This window comes from Mobula hypostoma, chromosome 19, assembly GCF_963921235.1.
Source record: "Mobula hypostoma chromosome 19, sMobHyp1.1, whole genome shotgun sequence".
Taxonomy (NCBI): domain Eukaryota; kingdom Metazoa; phylum Chordata; class Chondrichthyes; order Myliobatiformes; family Myliobatidae; genus Mobula; species Mobula hypostoma.
Window position 1 is genome coordinate 54,089,592 of NC_086115.1, and position 19,137 is coordinate 54,108,728.

A 19,137-nucleotide genomic window follows, 5' to 3' on the forward strand; every position below is an offset into this window, starting at 1 on the left:
TTCCTTGATAATACGGTCAAATGCAGTGAATCAAACCAGGAAATGAAATGTAACTGTTATATTAGTTCACATTCAGTTCTGTATTTTTCAGCTAAGCTAACAATTGTGCCTGTGGGTTGCCCATCTCTTTCCTGAATGATAAAACTATGTTAATCTCATGAGCTCTGGTAAAGGTGCTGCTTTGTATATAGATCTTCTAAAAAGGTTCAGTGTTGCTTATTTACAGGTTGTAAATGTCTGCCAAATCTCTTTAAAACCTTTTGTTTAGCTTCCTGTTTTCCAGCTAAACATTGAACTAATCTTTGGAAAGTTACGCAAGGAAAATTTGCTGTCAGAATGTGGCTTTCACTTTTAATCTTCATGTGGTCCTTTAGCCCATAAATAGTTAAAAGTCTTAATCCCTACTTGCTGCACATGGTGCAACCCTGGTGACAGGATGTGATAATACCAAAGGAATTCTATATATGCATGCATGACCCTATTCTGTCACCTCGAACTGCCAGATGTCACCCCAAATTACATATCATTAGCTTTTCTTTCAGTCTTAACAGTGTAAATTAATAACCATTTTAAAAGTAGGTTTCATTAAGTGTGCATATTAGCATTTTTTTGGTAAAATATGATTCTATTGTATTAAGTTGACGTACGAAACCTCTTCAGTCTTTTTAGGTGGCATTTGAGTGAAATTGTCTGTTGTCAGTAACAACAATGATTCGTGGAAACAATTTACAATCAAGTTAAATTTGATAGTTTAACTACTCAGTTTTCTGTTGCAGACAAAGCATTTATTGGTGATGTTTACAAACTTTGTATGAAAACATTTTTCTAAGCTATGTTCTTCTTGTATTGATCAATATGCTTAATTTGCAGTCATTTTCCTGAAAATTGATTTATTCATCAGTGTAAGCCTTCAGGATATTCTAAAGAGATGTAGTTTGGAAGCATTTACATTTTTTCTTTTAATTTGCAATACAAGGTTAGCCAGAAGTACTTTTAAGGAAATTATTGTAATTTCAAATGCTTATAGAGATTATACCACAAACTAAACTTTGGTACTTTAAAAAAAAATGGTATTCAAATTGGTATTTTCCTCATAGTTACTTAAATGATAAATTGAGACAAAAGAAGTTTAGTCGATACAAACTCTTGAACATGAGCAGCTTAAATTGTGAAAGTGGGAGCTAATTTTCATTTTTTTAAAAATCGGATGGTGGACTTGTACAGGACAGCAAGTAGAAACATTTTGTTGGTATTTATCTTCATAATTTTTAATGTGCTTTTGGTTCCCTGTAAGTAATCATTAACTGCTTTTTGCATTCATTAGTTAAAACAGAGGATCTGGCACAAAGTACATGGTGATTACTTTGTAATCGTATATATGAATATAAGTTACACCACACATTTAGAAGAAAAGAAAACATAATGTAAGGTGAAGTTGTGGAAAAATTTCTCGTCTGGATAACCTCCAGGAGTTTCAAGTACTCGATTACAAACATTCACAGCATGTGTGTTCCAAAAGCTGCAGTCAATGATTTGGGTTAAAACATATGATTGAAATTACAACCAAATGTGCCATAGGTGGTTGTAGCACTGCCAGTGAACTGCTGTAATGGACTGGAAAAAAGAAAAATAACAAAAAAAAATGACATAGATGTGGATACAAAATATGCTTCTCTCACCCCAAAAATTATTTGGCATCTACTGTGTTTAATGTCAAGATGTAAAACAATATATTCTGTATTTCAGTTCTTTTCAAACATGCTCCCTCATGTTGTGTTCTGTTGCGTTGATGACTGCATAGTTGCTGCCTTATGCTGTGATACAGTTTTTGTCACTTTTGGCAACTATTGTCACTTAGTCCAATTCCTACCAAATGTAAAGCCCGTGGATGGAAAGCAATATGAGACGAAAAACAAAGGAAGCTTGGGTTGGACACTGAGAGCTCAGTACTACAGATTGCCTAGAAGAGAAAAAAAGATTAGAGGGGAAATTAAAATCAGAGTTAAAATATGGCAAATATAATCAAAGAAAATCCAAGCCTATTTTATAATTATATAATGACAAAAAAAGAGTCTGCTAGCAGTTGAAAGGTTAATGTATAAATGTTAATATACCCCTGTATAAATTCTTAATTCCTGGCTGTTTTCTCAATTAGAGGCTGCTATCCACAGCACCGCTAAGGAAGAAGAGGAAGAGAAAAATTAATGAGTTAGGCAACTTTGAAAGTATCTACATCATCAAGACCCAGTGAAATATATCCTGAAATGTTAAATGAAGTAGGGAAACAAATTATGGACATTTTGACCACTGTTTCTCAGTCCTTCCTAGCTGTAAGAATGGTACCAAAGGGCAGCGTCACTGCTAACGTTGTACCATTAAAAGAACAGGAGGATAAAAAACCATGTATCACAGGGCAAAGTTCAAAGTAAATTTATTATCAAAGTGCGCATATGTCACCGTATACAACCCTGAGATTTATTTTCTTGTGGGCATACTTAATAAGTCCATAGAATAATAACCATAACAGAATTGATGAAAGATCACACCAACTTGGACGTTCAACCAGTGTACAAAAGACAACAAACCATGCAAGTACAAAATAAACAAATAATAATAAATAAATAAGCAATATATATATAGAGAATTTGAGATGAGTCCTTGAAAATTAGTCCATGGGTTGTGGGACCGTTTCAGTGATGGGGCAAGTGAAGTTGAGTGAAGTTATTCCCTTTGATTCAAGAGCCTGATGGTTGAGGGGTAATAACTGTTCCTGAACCTGGTGGTGTGAGTCCTGAGGCTCCTGTACTTTCTTCCTGAAGACAGCCTGTCATGGGCGTTGGGGGTCCCTGACGATGGATGATGCTTTCCTGCGACGGCTTTTTATGTAGATGTGTTCAATGGTGGGGAGGGCTTTACCCATGATGGACTGGGCCATATCCACTACTTTTTTTTTAAAAAGTTGGTTAAACTTAAGAGGTGGGCAAATTATCAAGATACATTCCAAGGATCAGCATTGACCTTTCTTTAGGAAGGTATGGGTTAACTAAGGGCATTTAGCATAATTTGGTAAAGAAGCATTGTATTTGAGCAATATGGTTGAATACTTTGAGGAAGTATTAATGACAGCGGTATGTTTGGTGGAGTCTGCAGAGATTTTAGCAATGCTTTTGAGAAGGACCCACGTGTAGGCTGGTCAGAAAATAAAAACCCTTGGGGTGAAAGAAATAGTGGTATATTGGATCTCAGCTGGCTCAGTGATAGGATGAATAGCTGATGATTGATAAAATTGATATTTTAATCATAGAAGGTTTATGACAAAAAGGCTATTTGACCTTTTCTGCCTTGTCTGTAAAAAAAAAAACAACTAACTAAAAATGTTTTTGTAACAGTAGTTTCCAGTGAGGCTCCAATAGGGCTGGCTTCTCGGTTCCTACCTTGTGCCTTTGCTAATAATTGATATGTATGTGTAGGGGAGATAATGAAGTTTGCATATAATACAAAAAAGGTTTATGGGTTTAACAGAGAGGAGAAATACTGTGGCCTACAAAGATAAACTAAGAAATTATGGTCTAGTAGTCATGTGTACAAAAGGTGGCAAATGGAATTTAATGCATTGAACTGTGAGGTCATGCCTCAAGAGATGTGATTTGATTGGGTCTGGGTTTAAGGAGAGAGGGGGAAATTATAAGATTTACTACTGAAGCTGTTTTTCCCACAGTGAGTGGTGAGTACCTGGAACATGCTGCCGGGGAGGTTGTGAATGCAGATACAATAATCGTATGTAATAGGTACATGAATAAACAGGACATTGAGGGGCACAGAGCTTGTGCAGATGAGTTAGATTGACAAGGTTGGCACAAACGTTGTGGGCTGAAGGACCTGCAGATTTGTCTATGTTCTATGTGCAGTAAGGCAAGGGAATACCCAATAAATGGGAAGTACCAAGAGCAAGAGATGGATTCTGCAATGTTTGTCCATAGATCCTTAAGAAGCAGGAAAAGTTTTTAAAGTGGTTAAGAGAGAATATTGGATGCTTTATTAGCTGTGACTTAGAATATTAAAGCAAGGTTTTGTTAGAATGGTATTCCTCTTTGGAAATTCAGAGGGCACTTACTGAAGTATATAAAATTATGAAAGGCAAAGTTTAAGTAAATAAGATATTTACTTTTGCAGATGGATTAAGAATGATGACGTATTTAAAATCGGTAGAAGGATTTGAGGGTGGTTGAGGAAAGCATTTTTCAATCTGATGGTGTTGGGATCTAGAATTTCCTGAAAGAGCGCTAGAGATGGAAACCCTCAAAACATTTAAGCAGCACTTGCAGGTGTACATGAAGAACTATAGGCCAAGTGTTAGTAGCTGGGGTTAGTCTAGGTACCTTTATTTTTACAGGTAGGAACCTTTTTGTCAAAACTTTTCTATGACCATAATACATAATTTGTGCAATTCTGTAAACAACTTTAAACTAGTTAATTTTGTCAACTGTCTGTATAATTCTTCCTAAATATTGTCATTAATTTGACTTTTTTTATCGTTGCTTTGGGCAAAATTCAAAATCACTTTTAAACATCAAGAATACCTTTCTAATCCTAAATTTGAGATTGAGATGCCCATCTGAAAGTTTGAAACTGAAGCCCATTTGGCATGATTTTTAAATACATAATGTTATTTTGGCAAGATTAATGGATGCAATTTTTTACTAAAGTATGTTGATTGCATTAGTGCATCTGTGTACTGACCTGATAAGGTACGATCTTCTGCTGATAGCTGTATATTGTAGACTACTGAAAGCTGGAGAGTTTGGGGTCAGGCTGCAGACTGCTTTCCTTCCCAAAATCTAAAATTGAAAACTTATTTTTCCTCACGTCCTGAGCAACAAGTACAGTAATCCATGTAAAGGTTAACTGGCTGATTCAAGCTCCTGAGGGGACCAGGGATTAATTGGAGGTTATTCAGTCCAGGTGATGCAGCAGAGAGGCCCAGCTAATTTCTAAAGGAAGCCATAAAGGGTGGTCATCCATACTGGGGTCGATGCTAAGTAAGGTGTTCTAGAGGCAATTCGCTGCCAAAGGAGGGAACCCCAAAATTCACTCGTAGGGTCAAGTGGATCAGTGTTTTCAGCAGAATACGATAGGTAGTAATTTGTAATGGTTCTCCCCTATTTTAACTGTCTCCACATACAAGTTAATTTTTCATCAGATCCACCATATGTCAAGACAATAGCTTAATGTATAAATATAATTGATTGCACTATATTGTGACAGTGGGAATCATTAGCATTCTGTTTCTTCAATGTTGCTGTGAACAGGTTTCAGCAGATTCCAGCTCCTCCATGAATTCAAACACTCCCCTGGTAAGGATCACGACCCGACTCTCATCTGCAGATGCGCCAGTGCTGGCAGGAGTTTCAGAATACGAACTCCCAGAAGACCCAAAGTGGGAATTCTCACGAGACAAGTAAGTACCCAGTAGGGTCTTATTCCCTAATTGTTAGCCCAAACCGTCAAATTCATAAGAAGTTTGAACCTAGAAATGTAAGATTATTTACATTTCATCAGTCATCGGGTGATTAGTGTATATGTAAATCAAGAAGACTGCTGAAATAAAACCAGAAATACTGGAAGAACTCAGAGCCAAGCAGCCTCTGAGGCAAAAAAGTAAACAGATAACATTTTGGGTTGGGGACCCTTTTTCAGTTTTTTTCAGATTGCGGCAACTGCTATTTTACATGTTTTCCAAACTGCTAGACATGAGAGCTCGCTAAGGCCAGGTTTCCAGGAGGTTTCTTCTCTCTTAGCTTAATGTCATTTCTGTTCTATTTGCGTACTGTCATTGGACCGCTATCTGAGAGAGGAATCTGGTCTTGCTTTAGGATGTCATGCCGAAGTTGGTCTGTCTGATAGAAATGTCAGTTTGTTATATTCAAATTCTGGACTGGAGATTGAAACCAGATTATAAATAACTTGTGTTTTAATTTTGGATATTTTAATTACAAGTATATCACTAAGCAGGGGACTGCAGACACATGAAGTATTATTCTGTTTGCTTTCAGAAATCAGTATGTGTTTTCACATATAGAAGTGGATGCAACTTCTCAATTATCTATCTATGAGCTGTGCTATAGCTGTGGAGATGGTTGCAATAATCTTTGTGGCCAAGATGACCTCACCAATTTTTTAATTTCCACTTTTTGCCCTACCTACTTAATTTAACTATTTAATATAAATAAATCTGAATATGTACTTGCTATAATTTACAGTTGTTTTTTTATTGCATTGTACTGCTAGCACAAAGTTATCAAATTTCATGACAAGCTAATGATATTAAACCTGATTCTGATTCGGATGTGTGCACTTCTCCAAGGGCCAACCTAGAAAGCACCTAATTTTGTATCTAGGCTTTTTTTCCCATGTATGTGAGGTCTTGTTGAGGAATATTATCAATTTGGCATAGAGTGACATTTTTTTTGCTGTGAACTTTTGCCTAATGGGAACTGCATTGATTGTTTAAACTGTTTGTTCTTAACATAGCCATGTAATAAGTAAAGATTGAAGACTGGACTTGCCTCTCTGGATGAGCTTGTATTTCAGTTACCTGATCCAGTATTAAGTTTATAGCATCATTTACAAAGAAGAGTAATTGAAAATAAATACAAATATTGAAGGTGATAATTTCTCAAAAGCAATTTTCATAATTTTAACCAGAGGGGCAAGTAATATTTAAACACCGAATGATTTAGCAAACAAAAAAAAAATCTCCAATCTGTTAAAGCAGGAGCTAAATACTTACTCATGTAAGTATTTGTGGTCAGGATGCCAAGAATTTTTGGCATCTTTTCTGTTCCCTTCTCTTTGCTCACCACCCTTTTCCCCTACCACCACTACACAGAGATAGAGACAGAGACACACAAACATAGAGACACTGAGCATGTCTCTCTGTGTGTCTCTGAGACATGCTCAGAGACACAGACAGACAAGTGATCAAAATGTTTTTGAAGAAGACCTGCATACTTCATAGCCACCATCAAAGACTTGGAATATTAATTCTGTCACTGCTAACTCAACCCAGAAAATAGGTAATGAGTAGAACACAAGTTTCAATGAAGCCCCACTTTAGAAGAATGTTTGATTTACTAAGTATTTCTGAGGAAACAGATGTGTATCAGATTTTTTACCATCCCATTGAATCATAGACTCTGCGCTAAGTAGAGCATGTGATCCAGAATCTTTTGCCGTGTGCACCCAGGAGTAGGTTATTCATTATCATTACATCTCTTTTCAAGTACATTTACGTTACTGCTAAAAGCGAATAGCTCTATTGCTCTCATATCCCTGAGTCTATATTTCTAGTTAATACCCAGAGTGATAATGAAAAATAGACTTTTGGAACTGTGTGGATCTAAAGATGTAATGGAGGATGGTCAAATCTGACTGGTTATGGGACTAACTCCTTTAACATTTTTCATCAAGGCATAAGATGAATATGGTATTTATTTACTTGTTTAAATGGTGGCTTTGCTGTGAGAAAAAATCTCCGAGAAAGAAAGTATATAATCATCTTGGTCTACTTGTTCCCAGCAAGTATTTCAATTAAATGAGTGCCTCTAAAAAGCAATGTACTTTAATTAATGCCTGCATTATTCTGATCAATGCTGCAGTCTGTGAACCTACATATTGGTTGTAAGCCTCAGGCAACATATTAAACTTAGAAAATTCTAGGGCATCACATTTAAGAAAATAGTGTTTAACACAAATGTAGGTGGAGCAGGTTTGCAGTGAAAGAGCTTTGAGAGTCAACTTGTTAGATCTTATGTGCATTTCCAGCTCAATGGAAGGATTGTATAATTCTGTTGAACACACTAGTGGAATTTAAATTGAATTACCTGAAAATGTGAATGTTTGCATAACATCACTGTTTAAAATTGCAAGTCTGATAAAGGCCTTAACTGATGTTTCCTCAGTAGAAGTTAAGTTTTCAATAATGTAAAAAGTTTGTGCTTCATAAAAACACACAATTGTTCTTTTTTTTTTTAAAAAAAAGGTCTTTAAGAGGCAAATTAAGTTCAGACTCCAGTTGCACTCAACAATATTTAAGTCCAGTAGTTCTCTACTTTTGGTAAATGTTATGGTTTATGAGCTTATTCATATCAGTTGATACTTATCCTTGATTCAGAGCAACATATTGGAGTGATGTGGACATCGAATTAACAGATGAATAGTTGTCTTTTTTTGTCTAGTTAGGATATTAAATCTTCTAGTTCATCAGAAATTAAGAACAAAAAGTTTGAAGTCCATTGGTGCTAATCTTCTGTTTTCATTTAAAGACTGACGCTCGGTAAACCCCTTGGGGAAGGCTGCTTTGGACAAGTTGTAATGGCAGAGGCTGTAGGAGTTGACAAAGATAAACCAAAAGAAGCCATGACTGTGGCTGTAAAGATGCTGAAAGGTAAAAAGGGAAATTTAAGACCTCCATTTATTTACTTTTTTGGCGAGTGAAGCTTGACCTTCTAAAGGTTGTAGGCTTAGTATTTGACCTCTGTATTTATTTGGTCATCTGAAAATATTTTGACTAATTAGATAAATCTTTGTAAGAAATTCCATGGAATTAAATCTAATAATCTTCTGCATTTTTTCACATGATGACAGGACTCCTTATTTTCGATAGGATTGTGATAAAGAATACAAACAGAATGCTATCGAACTAATAATAGAACAGTCCACTAAGTATTTCTTCAGCTAATTTAGGAAGAAGAGTTAGGTTTTAATGTGTTAGCAGACTAACTCTGATGTATCTGTTTAACTGGTTTAAATAATGTAAAATCTTAATTACAATCTTCTCAGATGATGCCACAGAAAAGGATCTCTCAGATCTTGTTTCTGAGATGGAAATGATGAAAATGATTGGAAAGCATAAGAACATCATCAATCTGCTAGGTGCATGCACACAAGACGGTAAGCAGTCAAATGGCATAGTTCACTCAAGGTTGACCCTGAAGTAGAAAGGGTTTTTTGTAATCTTTTGGCTTTGACTCTAGGTTTCAGATCAAAATAAAACTACTAAACTGCGGTTAGAGTCAATATTGATTAGATGGAAGAAAATGATCTAGTGCAAACATTACATTCAGCAATTCCACTATCTCACTTTAGGATAAGGACAGGGCTGGAAGCAGCTTAATCATTTGTTCCCTGAAACCATTACATCATCCGACTTGAAGGAAGGAAATAAATACCTTACATTTTAAAATGCATGGTGGACAATAAAATCGACTGTTTATTTTATTTTATTGTAGCCCCTTTTGGCCCTTCAAGCTGTATCGCCCAGCAAACCTTGATTCAACCCTAGCCTAATCACGGGACAATTTACAATGACCAATTAACCTACCACCCAATATGTTTTTGGATGGTGGGAGGAAACTGGAGCACCCAAAGGAAACCCAAACGGTGTTGGGGAGAATGTACAAATTCCTTACAGACAGCATGGGAATTGAACCCGGGTCACCTGTACTGTAAGGCACTGTGCTGTCCACTATGCTACTGTGCAGTAAATCGCAAAAATAATCAAGTCAAACAAAACTGCTTCATAATGAATCCACAGCTTTGCGTTAAAATTGTTCAAGTCTATAGTAATCATGCACCTTTACATATTTGCCATGTGTACCTTTTACACTAGTGGTCTTCGTCTTCTTCATGTGTCTTGCGCGTTACATGCTTGGGCGATCATGGCTCTCCACATCGAACGATCCCATGCAGCGTCAATGATAGCTCGCACACTTAGATCTGTTAGTTCTGTTACTAGTGGTAGTAAACTAAATCTCTCTCCTAACGGACTTCTGTTGCTTTCATCCACTCTGCACTCTCCATTCTTCTACAGCTTTAAAGTAAAAGGAAATGCGATACAACCTATCATATATATAACTGAGCAAATAACTTAAAAGACAGTACCAAAGTAAAAGAATGGAATTTTATTTAGTTCAAAAGTGAAAATTAGCATTTTGATTGAAGCTTATATCCAGCCGCATCAAAGTATATATGCTGAGATTGGGAAAATTGTCTGAAATCTGAACTAATAACATTCTGGCAGAAAACAGATGTGAATCATTTTGCAGTGTATTTCCCTTTGTAAGTATCTTTCATTGAAATGAGATCATATTTTATTAAAAGCATGGAGCACCAATTATTGTACAGTCTCTTCAAAAATAGTTTGTCACTGTTGCAAATTCGCATTTGGCTCTCTGAACTGCTCACTGTTCCGCCATACATTTAGTAACTGGCAAAAAAGGTGTTTACATCTACAGCTTGAAAGAGAACAAAAGTGAAGAAAAATAACTATCTATTTCATGATGAATTTTGATTGAATAGGCAAAAAAAATTCATTGTGAGGAAAAGGTGAAGGAAGTTTGATAATGCACTTTAAGTTTCTAATCAGCTACTGTTTATATCATTGTTTATTTTGATACTTAAATTGGAAAGTGAGATCTCTCTTAAGCATGAATGTGTATATGCATTGCCTTGAAAAAGTATTCAGTCCCCACAACTATTTTCACATTTTACTGTCTCATTTTCTAATTTTTTGAGCTAATCTACAAAGCATTGTGCATCATGTCAAATCAAAAGAAAAATTCCAAAACCTGGAAAAAATTTAAAAAACAAAATTGTGAAGCTGAAGAAGTATTCATCCCCTTTGTAATTATTACACTAACTTTCCTCAAATGCAATATATGTACTACCTTACCAACTCACACACCCAATTCATTGATGTAGAAAATTTGGAGAATCACCTGTTTTCAATGAATTCATAAGAATGAATACTCCCTCTCTTCATTAGGTTCATCAGTATGGTAGATTTTCAACAGACCACAGCAAAGTTTTTCTCCTTCTATATTTATTTATTATGTATTTCATTGTACTGCTGCTGTAAAGTTAACACATTTCATAATATTCCCCAGTGATATTAAACCTGATTCTGATTCTGAAAATGAAGATGAAAGAGCATTCAAGATAAGTCAGGAAAATAATAATACAGATATGCAAATCAGGGAAGGGTACAAGACCATCTCAAAGATTGAACATATTTCAGAGCTCAGTGCAGTCCATCCTGAAAGAGTGGAAAAAAATATGAAATCACAGCTGCACAGCTAGGTCAGGTCATCCCCCTAAACTTAGTTGCTGCAGAAGAATGACTTCTAAAAGAGGCTACTGTGACACCAACAGTCACTTTGAGTAAACTGTAGGTGTCAGCGGCTGCAACTGGAGATGACATTCATGGCTTCACAATCTCTAAGGCCTTGCACAAAAAAGGGTATTTATTCAAGAGTGGCAAGAGAGATGCCCTGGCTAAAAAAAAATATCCTTTCCCGTAAAGACTTTGTAAAGTGTCACTTAGGAGCTGTAGAAGAAAGTCTTGTGGCTGGATGAGACTAAGGTGGAACTTTTGGGCCTCAATGCTAAGCAGTACGTGTGGTGTAAATCTAATATTTTGCATCATCTATGTAACACCATCCCTACTGTAAAGTATGGTGAAGTTAGCATCATGCAGTGGGGATGCTTTTCAGCAGCAGACTGGAAATCTGGTCAGGATTGATGGGAAGATGAATGCTGCTAAATACAGAGAGATCCTGGATAAAAACCTGCTATCCTTTGCCAGAAGGCTTAAACCGGGGAGGAAGTTTGTCTTTCAGCAGGACAACGACCCAAAGCATACTGCCAGAGCAACCATGGAGTGGCTTCGAATGAAAACAAATTGATGTTCTTGAGAGGCCAATTCAAATTCCTGACCTTAACCCGAATGAAATTTCTGGCAAGACCTCATGATTGCTGTCCAGCATGACTCCCCAACTAACCTGGCACACAGCTTGAGTAATTTTGCAAGGAGAAATGGGTAAATCTTGCTCCATCATGTTGTGCAAAGCTAATAGAGACTTATCCAAATATACTGTTGACTGTAATAGCTGTGAGAAGTGGTTCAACGAAGTACTGAACAAAGAGGGATGAATGCTTTTGAACCGCTGACATTTCAGTTTTGAATTTTAGTTTTTCATGCTTTACAATTTTCCCTGTTGTTTTGGCTATTACTGTGGAAAAAGGAACATGTGATTCATAAATAAAAATTCTCAGTTAAATTGATCAAAATCCCTGGTGCAATACTATACAAACAAAGGGTTGAGAACTGAATACTTTTGCTGGGCACTGTATTACCAAATGTTTATTTACCTCAATTTTTGTTTTTGTCTAGGCCCCTTGTATGTAATTGTTGAATTCACAGCCAAAGGCAACCTGCGCGAGTATCTGCGTGCACGGCGTCCGCCTGGTATGGAATATACATTTGACATAAACCGTGTGTCTAATGAACAGTTAACATTCAAAGACCTGGTATCATGTACTTACCAAGTGGCAAGGGGCATGGAGTACTTGGCTTCGCAAAAGGTATGCAACCTTGAAGTGGACAAATTCCATTGAAATTCAAAATCCATTGTAAATATTTGATCAACTGATACAAATTTACAAAGGTAGCTTTTCAGATGCAATCTAGATTGCAACCAGACTATCTCTATTAGGACAGCAAACATCAAACATCTGTTTATCGAACTGCTCCATGTACTGCTGGTAGAAAGTTCCATATTTATATAAAGGTGTTAACCCTTGTATATTAGGTAACCGTATTTAGGTTGCTCAGTTGCTTACTGAAATTTAGATCAATTGGCGAAATAAGGATGCAAAGTTCAAAGTAAATTTATTATCAAGGTACATATATGTCACCATATAGAACCCTGTGATTTTTTTTTCTTGCAGGCATTCACAGTAAATAATGAACTATTTAGATTCTTGTGCAAGTATTTTGTAATGTGCTTTTTCCAGAAAAAGGCATCTGTTTATGCACGTGATGCTAACCATTATTCTAAATCTATTAAGATTAGGATTTGAAGTTAGTTGGACAGAAAGAGAACATTGTGTTGCTCGCATTAACATTAACTTCAGTTTCCTTCCCATTTTCAAGACATGCTCTTAAAAAATTACCTATTTTAATTTACAACTATTTAACACCTTTATGAAAAATGCAGGAGTGTGAAAATGTAAAACAGTATCTTTAATGTAAGAAAAGGAGCTGTTTATTCCAAGGTTATTCCCACAGAGTGTTTTATTGAAGATTTTCCTTGTTTAATTGCCACCACCAAACTTAGCAAGTTTGTAGTATTCTGAAAAGTGGTTGGGAAATTCACTGTCTTCCTCTAATCACATTTCTTTCCCTTGTACTCACTGCTGCCTCATTGTTTATACCTGAAATGCAGCGGTAGCAAGCTTCTGGGATCTGACTTAATGCAAGTAAACATTGTACCTTCTTGTGTTTCAGTGTATTCATCGAGACTTGGCAGCCAGAAATGTTCTTGTTACAGAAAATAATGTCATGAAAATAGCAGACTTTGGGCTGGCTCGAGATGTCCACAATATTGACTACTACAAAAAGACAACAAATGTAAGTTTCCATGTCAGTTTACACAGTCTGTATTAAGTATTGTCTTATATTCTTTTATTAAAGCCTTTTTTATTTTCGTAACAAGCTTTGCAAGGCACAGCTTTATTCCCTGCAGTTTTGTGCATGTTAACTTCTTCTGAGTTATGCTGCTAGCCATTTTGGGAGGCATTGAATAAAGATTTGGTGACAATTTCTTGGTGAATTTTCCATTAAAATTATTAGATGATGATTGCTTACTTGGAGAATGTTGGCCTTGGTTAGTACATTACTTCCCGGCAGTCACAAAAGTACCCTGTTTTTGATCTGTTTTACGGGCTAAGGTGGTTTTGTAGTAAGTCCTGCTTGTTTCTGGTCAGTACTGATTCCCCAGAATGGTGATGACAGGAGAACCTGGAGCGGGAAAATGGCAGAAGGGAGAAGTAGGTTTTGATGGTTCCCTGATAAATGGAGCAGGTAGATTGGCCAGTGCAGGTTGTGGGTTGGGGATTTCATTCTACAGTCAGACCAGAGAAGACAGGGGCTGGGTCAGCGACCATAACCAGATCAGGAATGAGCTAGTGACTGTAACAGGCCATCATCAGACTAGAGCTGCACCACAGGCTGCAAAAGTAAACCACGCTCAGAATGACAGTATTTTCTCTTGTAGTAAAATTCAGGGAAAATAGTGAGGAATTTATTAAAAGTAACAACATTTCAGTGGATTTTGCATTAAATCACCAGGTTTAAGAACTTTCAGCTCAACATAATCCTTTTTGAACTATGTCTTGGTAACACAGGTCATAAATCACATCTTTTGATCCAATTTCTACCATTAAGTAAATGGAAAGTCATGTGTACCTCAATGATAATCATATAATTGGTCCATGAACAATGGATAGGATTTTGCTAGGAAATCTCTGCAAACCATGCAAGATGTTCACAAAATCATTTTTTTAGCATTGTTAAAGCTTATAAATGATAGCATGTTGAATTTCTCTAATCCATTTTCTAGATTCTGGTTTCCATAAAAATTGTGCATTGCAAGCTCCAGTCAGTGAAATCATGGACATATGCATTTGCAGCATATACATTTATGACAGATAAATTTCTGATAAGACAGTTTTCTCTTTTTAAAGTTGGAACATAGAATATATAACGTAGAATATTACAACACAATACAGGTCCTTCAGCCCACGATGCTGTGCCAACTTTTTGACTTTCTCTAAGATCAATCCTACCCTCCCATATACCCCTTGTTTTTCTATCATTCATGTGCCTATCTTCGAGTTTCTTAAATATCACTAATGTATCTACAAACCCACCACTCTCTGTGTAATGAACTTACCTTTGACATCCTCCTCATATTTTCTTTAAATCACCTTAAAATTATGCCCTCTTGTATTAGCCTTTCCACCCAAGGAAGAAGTCTCTGGCTGTTCACTCTATCAATGCCTCTTATCATCTTGTACACCTGTGTCAAGTCTCATCTCATCCTCACCATCTTGGCATTCTGGAATATGAGCAGCCAGATGTTTTGGTGCATATTGGCACTAATGACATAGGTAGACATGGTGAAGAGTCCTGAAGAGAGATCTTAGGAAGCTAGATAAAAGCTGAGAAACATGACCTCCACGGTAGTCATCTCTGGATTGCTGCCTGTGGCACGTGCCAGTGAGGGTAGGAGTAGGATGATTTGACAGGCAAATGCTTGGCTGAGGAACTGGTGCAGGGGGCAGGGGTTTAGATTTATGGATCATTGGGATCTCTTCTGGGGAAAGTACAACCTGTCCAGGATCTTCACTGTGGAAGACGCTACACTGTGGAAGTTACCACAGTGAGGTGTGTGAAGTTACCATTATTAGAGAGAAGGTTCTTGCGGAAACTGAAAGGTCTGAAGGTAGATAAGTCACCTGGACCAGATGATGAACACCCCAGGGTTCTGAAAGAGGAGGCTGAAGAGATTGTGGAGGCATTAGTAATGATTTTTCAAGGATCTCAATATTCTGATATGGTTCCGGGATACTGGAAAATTGCAAATGTCACTCCACTCTTCAACAATGGAGAGAAGCAGAAGAAAGGAAATTATAAGCCGGTTAGTTGGACCTCAGTAGTTGGGAAGATGTTGGAGTTGATTATTAAAGATGAGGTCTCAGGGTACATGGGGGCACATGATAAAATAGGCCACAGTCAGCATAGTTTCCTTAAGGGAAAATCTTGCCTGACAAATCTGCAGGAATTCTTTGTAGTAATAACAAGCAGAATGGACAAAGGAGAATTGGTTGATATTGTGTATTTGGATTTTCAGAAGGCCTTTGACAAGGTGCCACACCTGAGGCTGCTTAACAAGCTGCAAGCCCTGGTATTAAAGGAAAGCTTCTAGCATGGATAAAGCAGTGGCTGAGAGGAAACGGTGGGAATAAAGGGAGCCTTTTCTGGGTTGGCTGTCAGTGACCGGTGATGTTCCACAGAGATCTGTATTAGGACTGATTCTTTTTGCATTGTATGTTAATAATGGAATTGATGGCTTTGTTGCAAAGTTTAAAGAGCATTTGGTGGCTCTGGCCCTGTACTCACTAGAATTCAGAAGAATGAAAGTAGCCTGATTGAAACCTATCAGCTGTGAAAGACCTTGATAGAGAGGATATGAAGAGGATGCTCCCTTATGGTTGGAGAGTCTAAGACCAGAGGACACAGCCCCAGAATAGAGGGGCATCCTTTTAGAACAGAGATGAGGAGAGTGGTGAATTTGTGGAATTATTTGCCATAGGCAACTGTGGAGGCCAGGTTTTTATATTTAAGGCAGAAGTCAATTGATTCTTGAGTGGTCACAGGGAGAAGGCAGGAGATTGCGGCTAAGAGGAAAATTGGATCAGCCGTGATTAAATGGTGGAACAGACACAATGAGCCAAATGACCTTATTCTGCTCCTATATGTTTTGGTCTAATTCCAACATGTCATGGCCAATTTGGTCAATAGTTGGTACAACCAAGCCATTCTTGTTCCCTCACCTGCAGCATATTGTGTGACCTTGCTACCCTCTATGCTTTCTCAACATAGAATATGCTCCATTAACTGAGGGAGAGCTTTAGTGTTAATCAGCAAGATGTTACCATGCCCATATATTTGACCTGCCGCCATAAAGCTTAATGGATTTCAGAATCAAAACCCAGGTCCTGTAAGCCGCCTTATTGTACAATATAATGATGCCGTCCCTGATAGGTCTGAAAAGTTGATGCAGGTCGTATCTATGGACAACAGTAGAAGAATGAGACTGTTGGCTGAAAGGTGCTTCATTAACTTTGTCTCGAGATGCTGTACAGCTAGTTTATGGAGATGTTCTCCTGATTTTGACTTGCTATAACTTTACAAGATCACTGGGATAATTATGTCTTTTTTTTTTGCCTTTCCTTAAATCAATGTTAGATGACAAGTCTCTTATTCTTCTTAACTCTCTCAGCTACTTTGTGAGAACTGATTAACTTAACTCATATGACTTATTGGTAGTGCAGTGGCTTGAGTCGAATTATCAAAAGTTCAAGGACCGCTGAAGAGACTTAGAGTAAAATTCATATTGGCATTTTCATCCAATACCCTGGGAATGCTGCACTGCCATATTGGTCATTTCTCCGTTATATCTGAGCTTTCTGAATATCTCAAGGTACTATTTGAAGGTGAACAGAAGATGGGGGTGGCATGGTAGTGTAATGGTTAGCACAGTGCTCTACCGTATAGGTGATCCGGGTTCAATTCCCACCACTGCCTGTAAGGAGTTTGTACATTCTCCCCGTGACCGCGTGGGTTTCCTCCGGGTGCTCCGGTTTCCTCCCACAGTCCAAAGATGTACCAGCTGGTAGGTTAATTGGTCAATGTAAATTGTCCTGTGATTAGTCTAGGGTTAAATTGGTGAGTTGCTGTGCGGTGTGGCCTGAAGAGCCTACTCCATGCTGTATCGCAATCAATAAATAATAAATAAGTATAGTGATCTGTTAATAGACAAATGTTAACTGAAGCAAATTGCTTTATAGTACCTAAATTGGATCCTTTGTTCCTTGCTACAGCAGCTAGTTTAGAATAAGTGATAAGACTGCTTTTAAGCCGGAAGCTGCATCTGGTAGAAGAAAACTGGGGGGGGGGAATTAGAAGAATTTATAAACATTTAAGTTCCGGACATTTACTATCTGTAGTTAGTTTGTAGTTGCTGATATGAGCAATTGAGAGAGCTTGCATAAGCTGCTTTGGCCTGACCATGACCCTGTCACAATCTGCAGGGTCAGTTTCATCGCAATAATTGGGGCAGTTGACCCATGTCTATTGCAGCACAGCACAGGCAGTCAGCCTGCGGTGCAGTCAGAATCTGAGGCCGCAGCTCTCTAGGTCCTGCTGTTACTGAACAGAAAATCAAAGTAAAAAAGTAAAATTTCTCTGCAGGGGACTTATTTGATTAACTGTGCACATTTTCATTTTAGGGTTATGTGTTTTTTAGAATCACATGTCCCATGTCTGCTTTCAGTTGAATATACACCACAACTATTTCTGAATTCTGTCCTTCAAAAGGGTTGTATTTGAAATTCTATCCTGCTGAATGACTGCTTCTAAGATGAACTTGAGTGAATCAACCAACCATGTCTTATCTGGCATTCGATTAATTTACTTCTTGCCTGCACCAACTCAACTATTTACCCACTATTGCTCCAAGTCCTTTGATACTTTTATCTGTCAAGAATCTATTGACTCAGCCTTAAATGTTTTAATTGTTCAAGCATTCAGTCTTTTGGGTGAAAACTATCACATATTTCCACTGTGCTTCTGCTTTGGTAAAGTGCTTATTTATTTCAATTCTCAACTTCCTGCTGTTAATTTAAAAGTTATTCAGACTTGGCATTTTGTGTTTCAGGGTCGACTGCCAGTTAAATGGATGGCTCCTGAAGCTCTCTTTGACAGAGTCTACACACACCAGAGTGATGTGTAAGTATTGATGATATGTAAGCTTAATTTTTCTGTGACCCCCATTCTTTAGCTGTCACCTTGAATTAACAGTAAATGAAAATAAAAAAATCTTCAGATGCTGTAAATACAAAATATATTTTATATATCCCATATATACACTTGTAGCCCTTGTCATAGCAGCAAACTTAGAGATCCATAATTCCCTGGAACTATGATTCTCCCATTGGAGATGGTTTTGCTGGCTTAAATAAACAGGAGTAATTGAAAAAGAATTAATATGAAAATTAGTTAGACATGGTGCAGTTTAAGTCTTTGAAGATCATCTCCAGGAGCCCAGATATATGTTGGTGGGTAAGGAGGAAAATGAAAATAATGTTTTTTTTAAACATTTATTGTTATTTTATACCAGTCAGGAGAATTTAGTTTTAATATGAGACTCGAAGCTGGTATTGCTGAAATGTTTCCAAATGCTCTTACTGTGCAATGAAAGTTGCTGAATTCAGATGTGTAATCTTGTTTTTTATAAAAGAAGCCGCTTTGTACACTTAGACGTTTCTTGTGTATGATGCCTATTGCACCTTTATAAACTGAATTCAGCTTTTACATTTGTTAACCAACAATGAATTCTTAGATGCTTGCTGCATGATCAATGATTTGTATGGATTAGGTTAAAGGAAATGCAGGCATCAAAAGTAATAATTTTATCGTAAACTGATGACCAGTGCTACTAATCCATTTAA

The 19,137-nt window shown here is 37.2% G+C and overlaps 1 protein-coding gene across 9 annotated transcripts in view; it reads left to right on the forward strand.

The window, feature by feature from the left end:
- The window catches only part of LOC134359050 (fibroblast growth factor receptor 2-like), a 191,019-nt gene that overhangs the window by 160,037 nt on the left and 11,845 nt on the right, over positions 1-19,137 (forward strand). For all 9 annotated transcript variants that reach the window (XM_063071906.1, XM_063071905.1, XM_063071909.1 and 6 more), the window contains 6 exons: positions 5,310-5,458; positions 8,325-8,446; positions 8,842-8,952; positions 12,233-12,423; positions 13,349-13,471; positions 18,345-18,415. In XM_063071906.1, the coding sequence (XP_062927976.1) occupies positions 5,310-5,458; positions 8,325-8,446; positions 8,842-8,952; positions 12,233-12,423; positions 13,349-13,471; positions 18,345-18,415 (767 nt within the window). The remainder of the gene's footprint in view (positions 1-5,309; positions 5,459-8,324; positions 8,447-8,841; positions 8,953-12,232; positions 12,424-13,348; positions 13,472-18,344; positions 18,416-19,137) is intronic.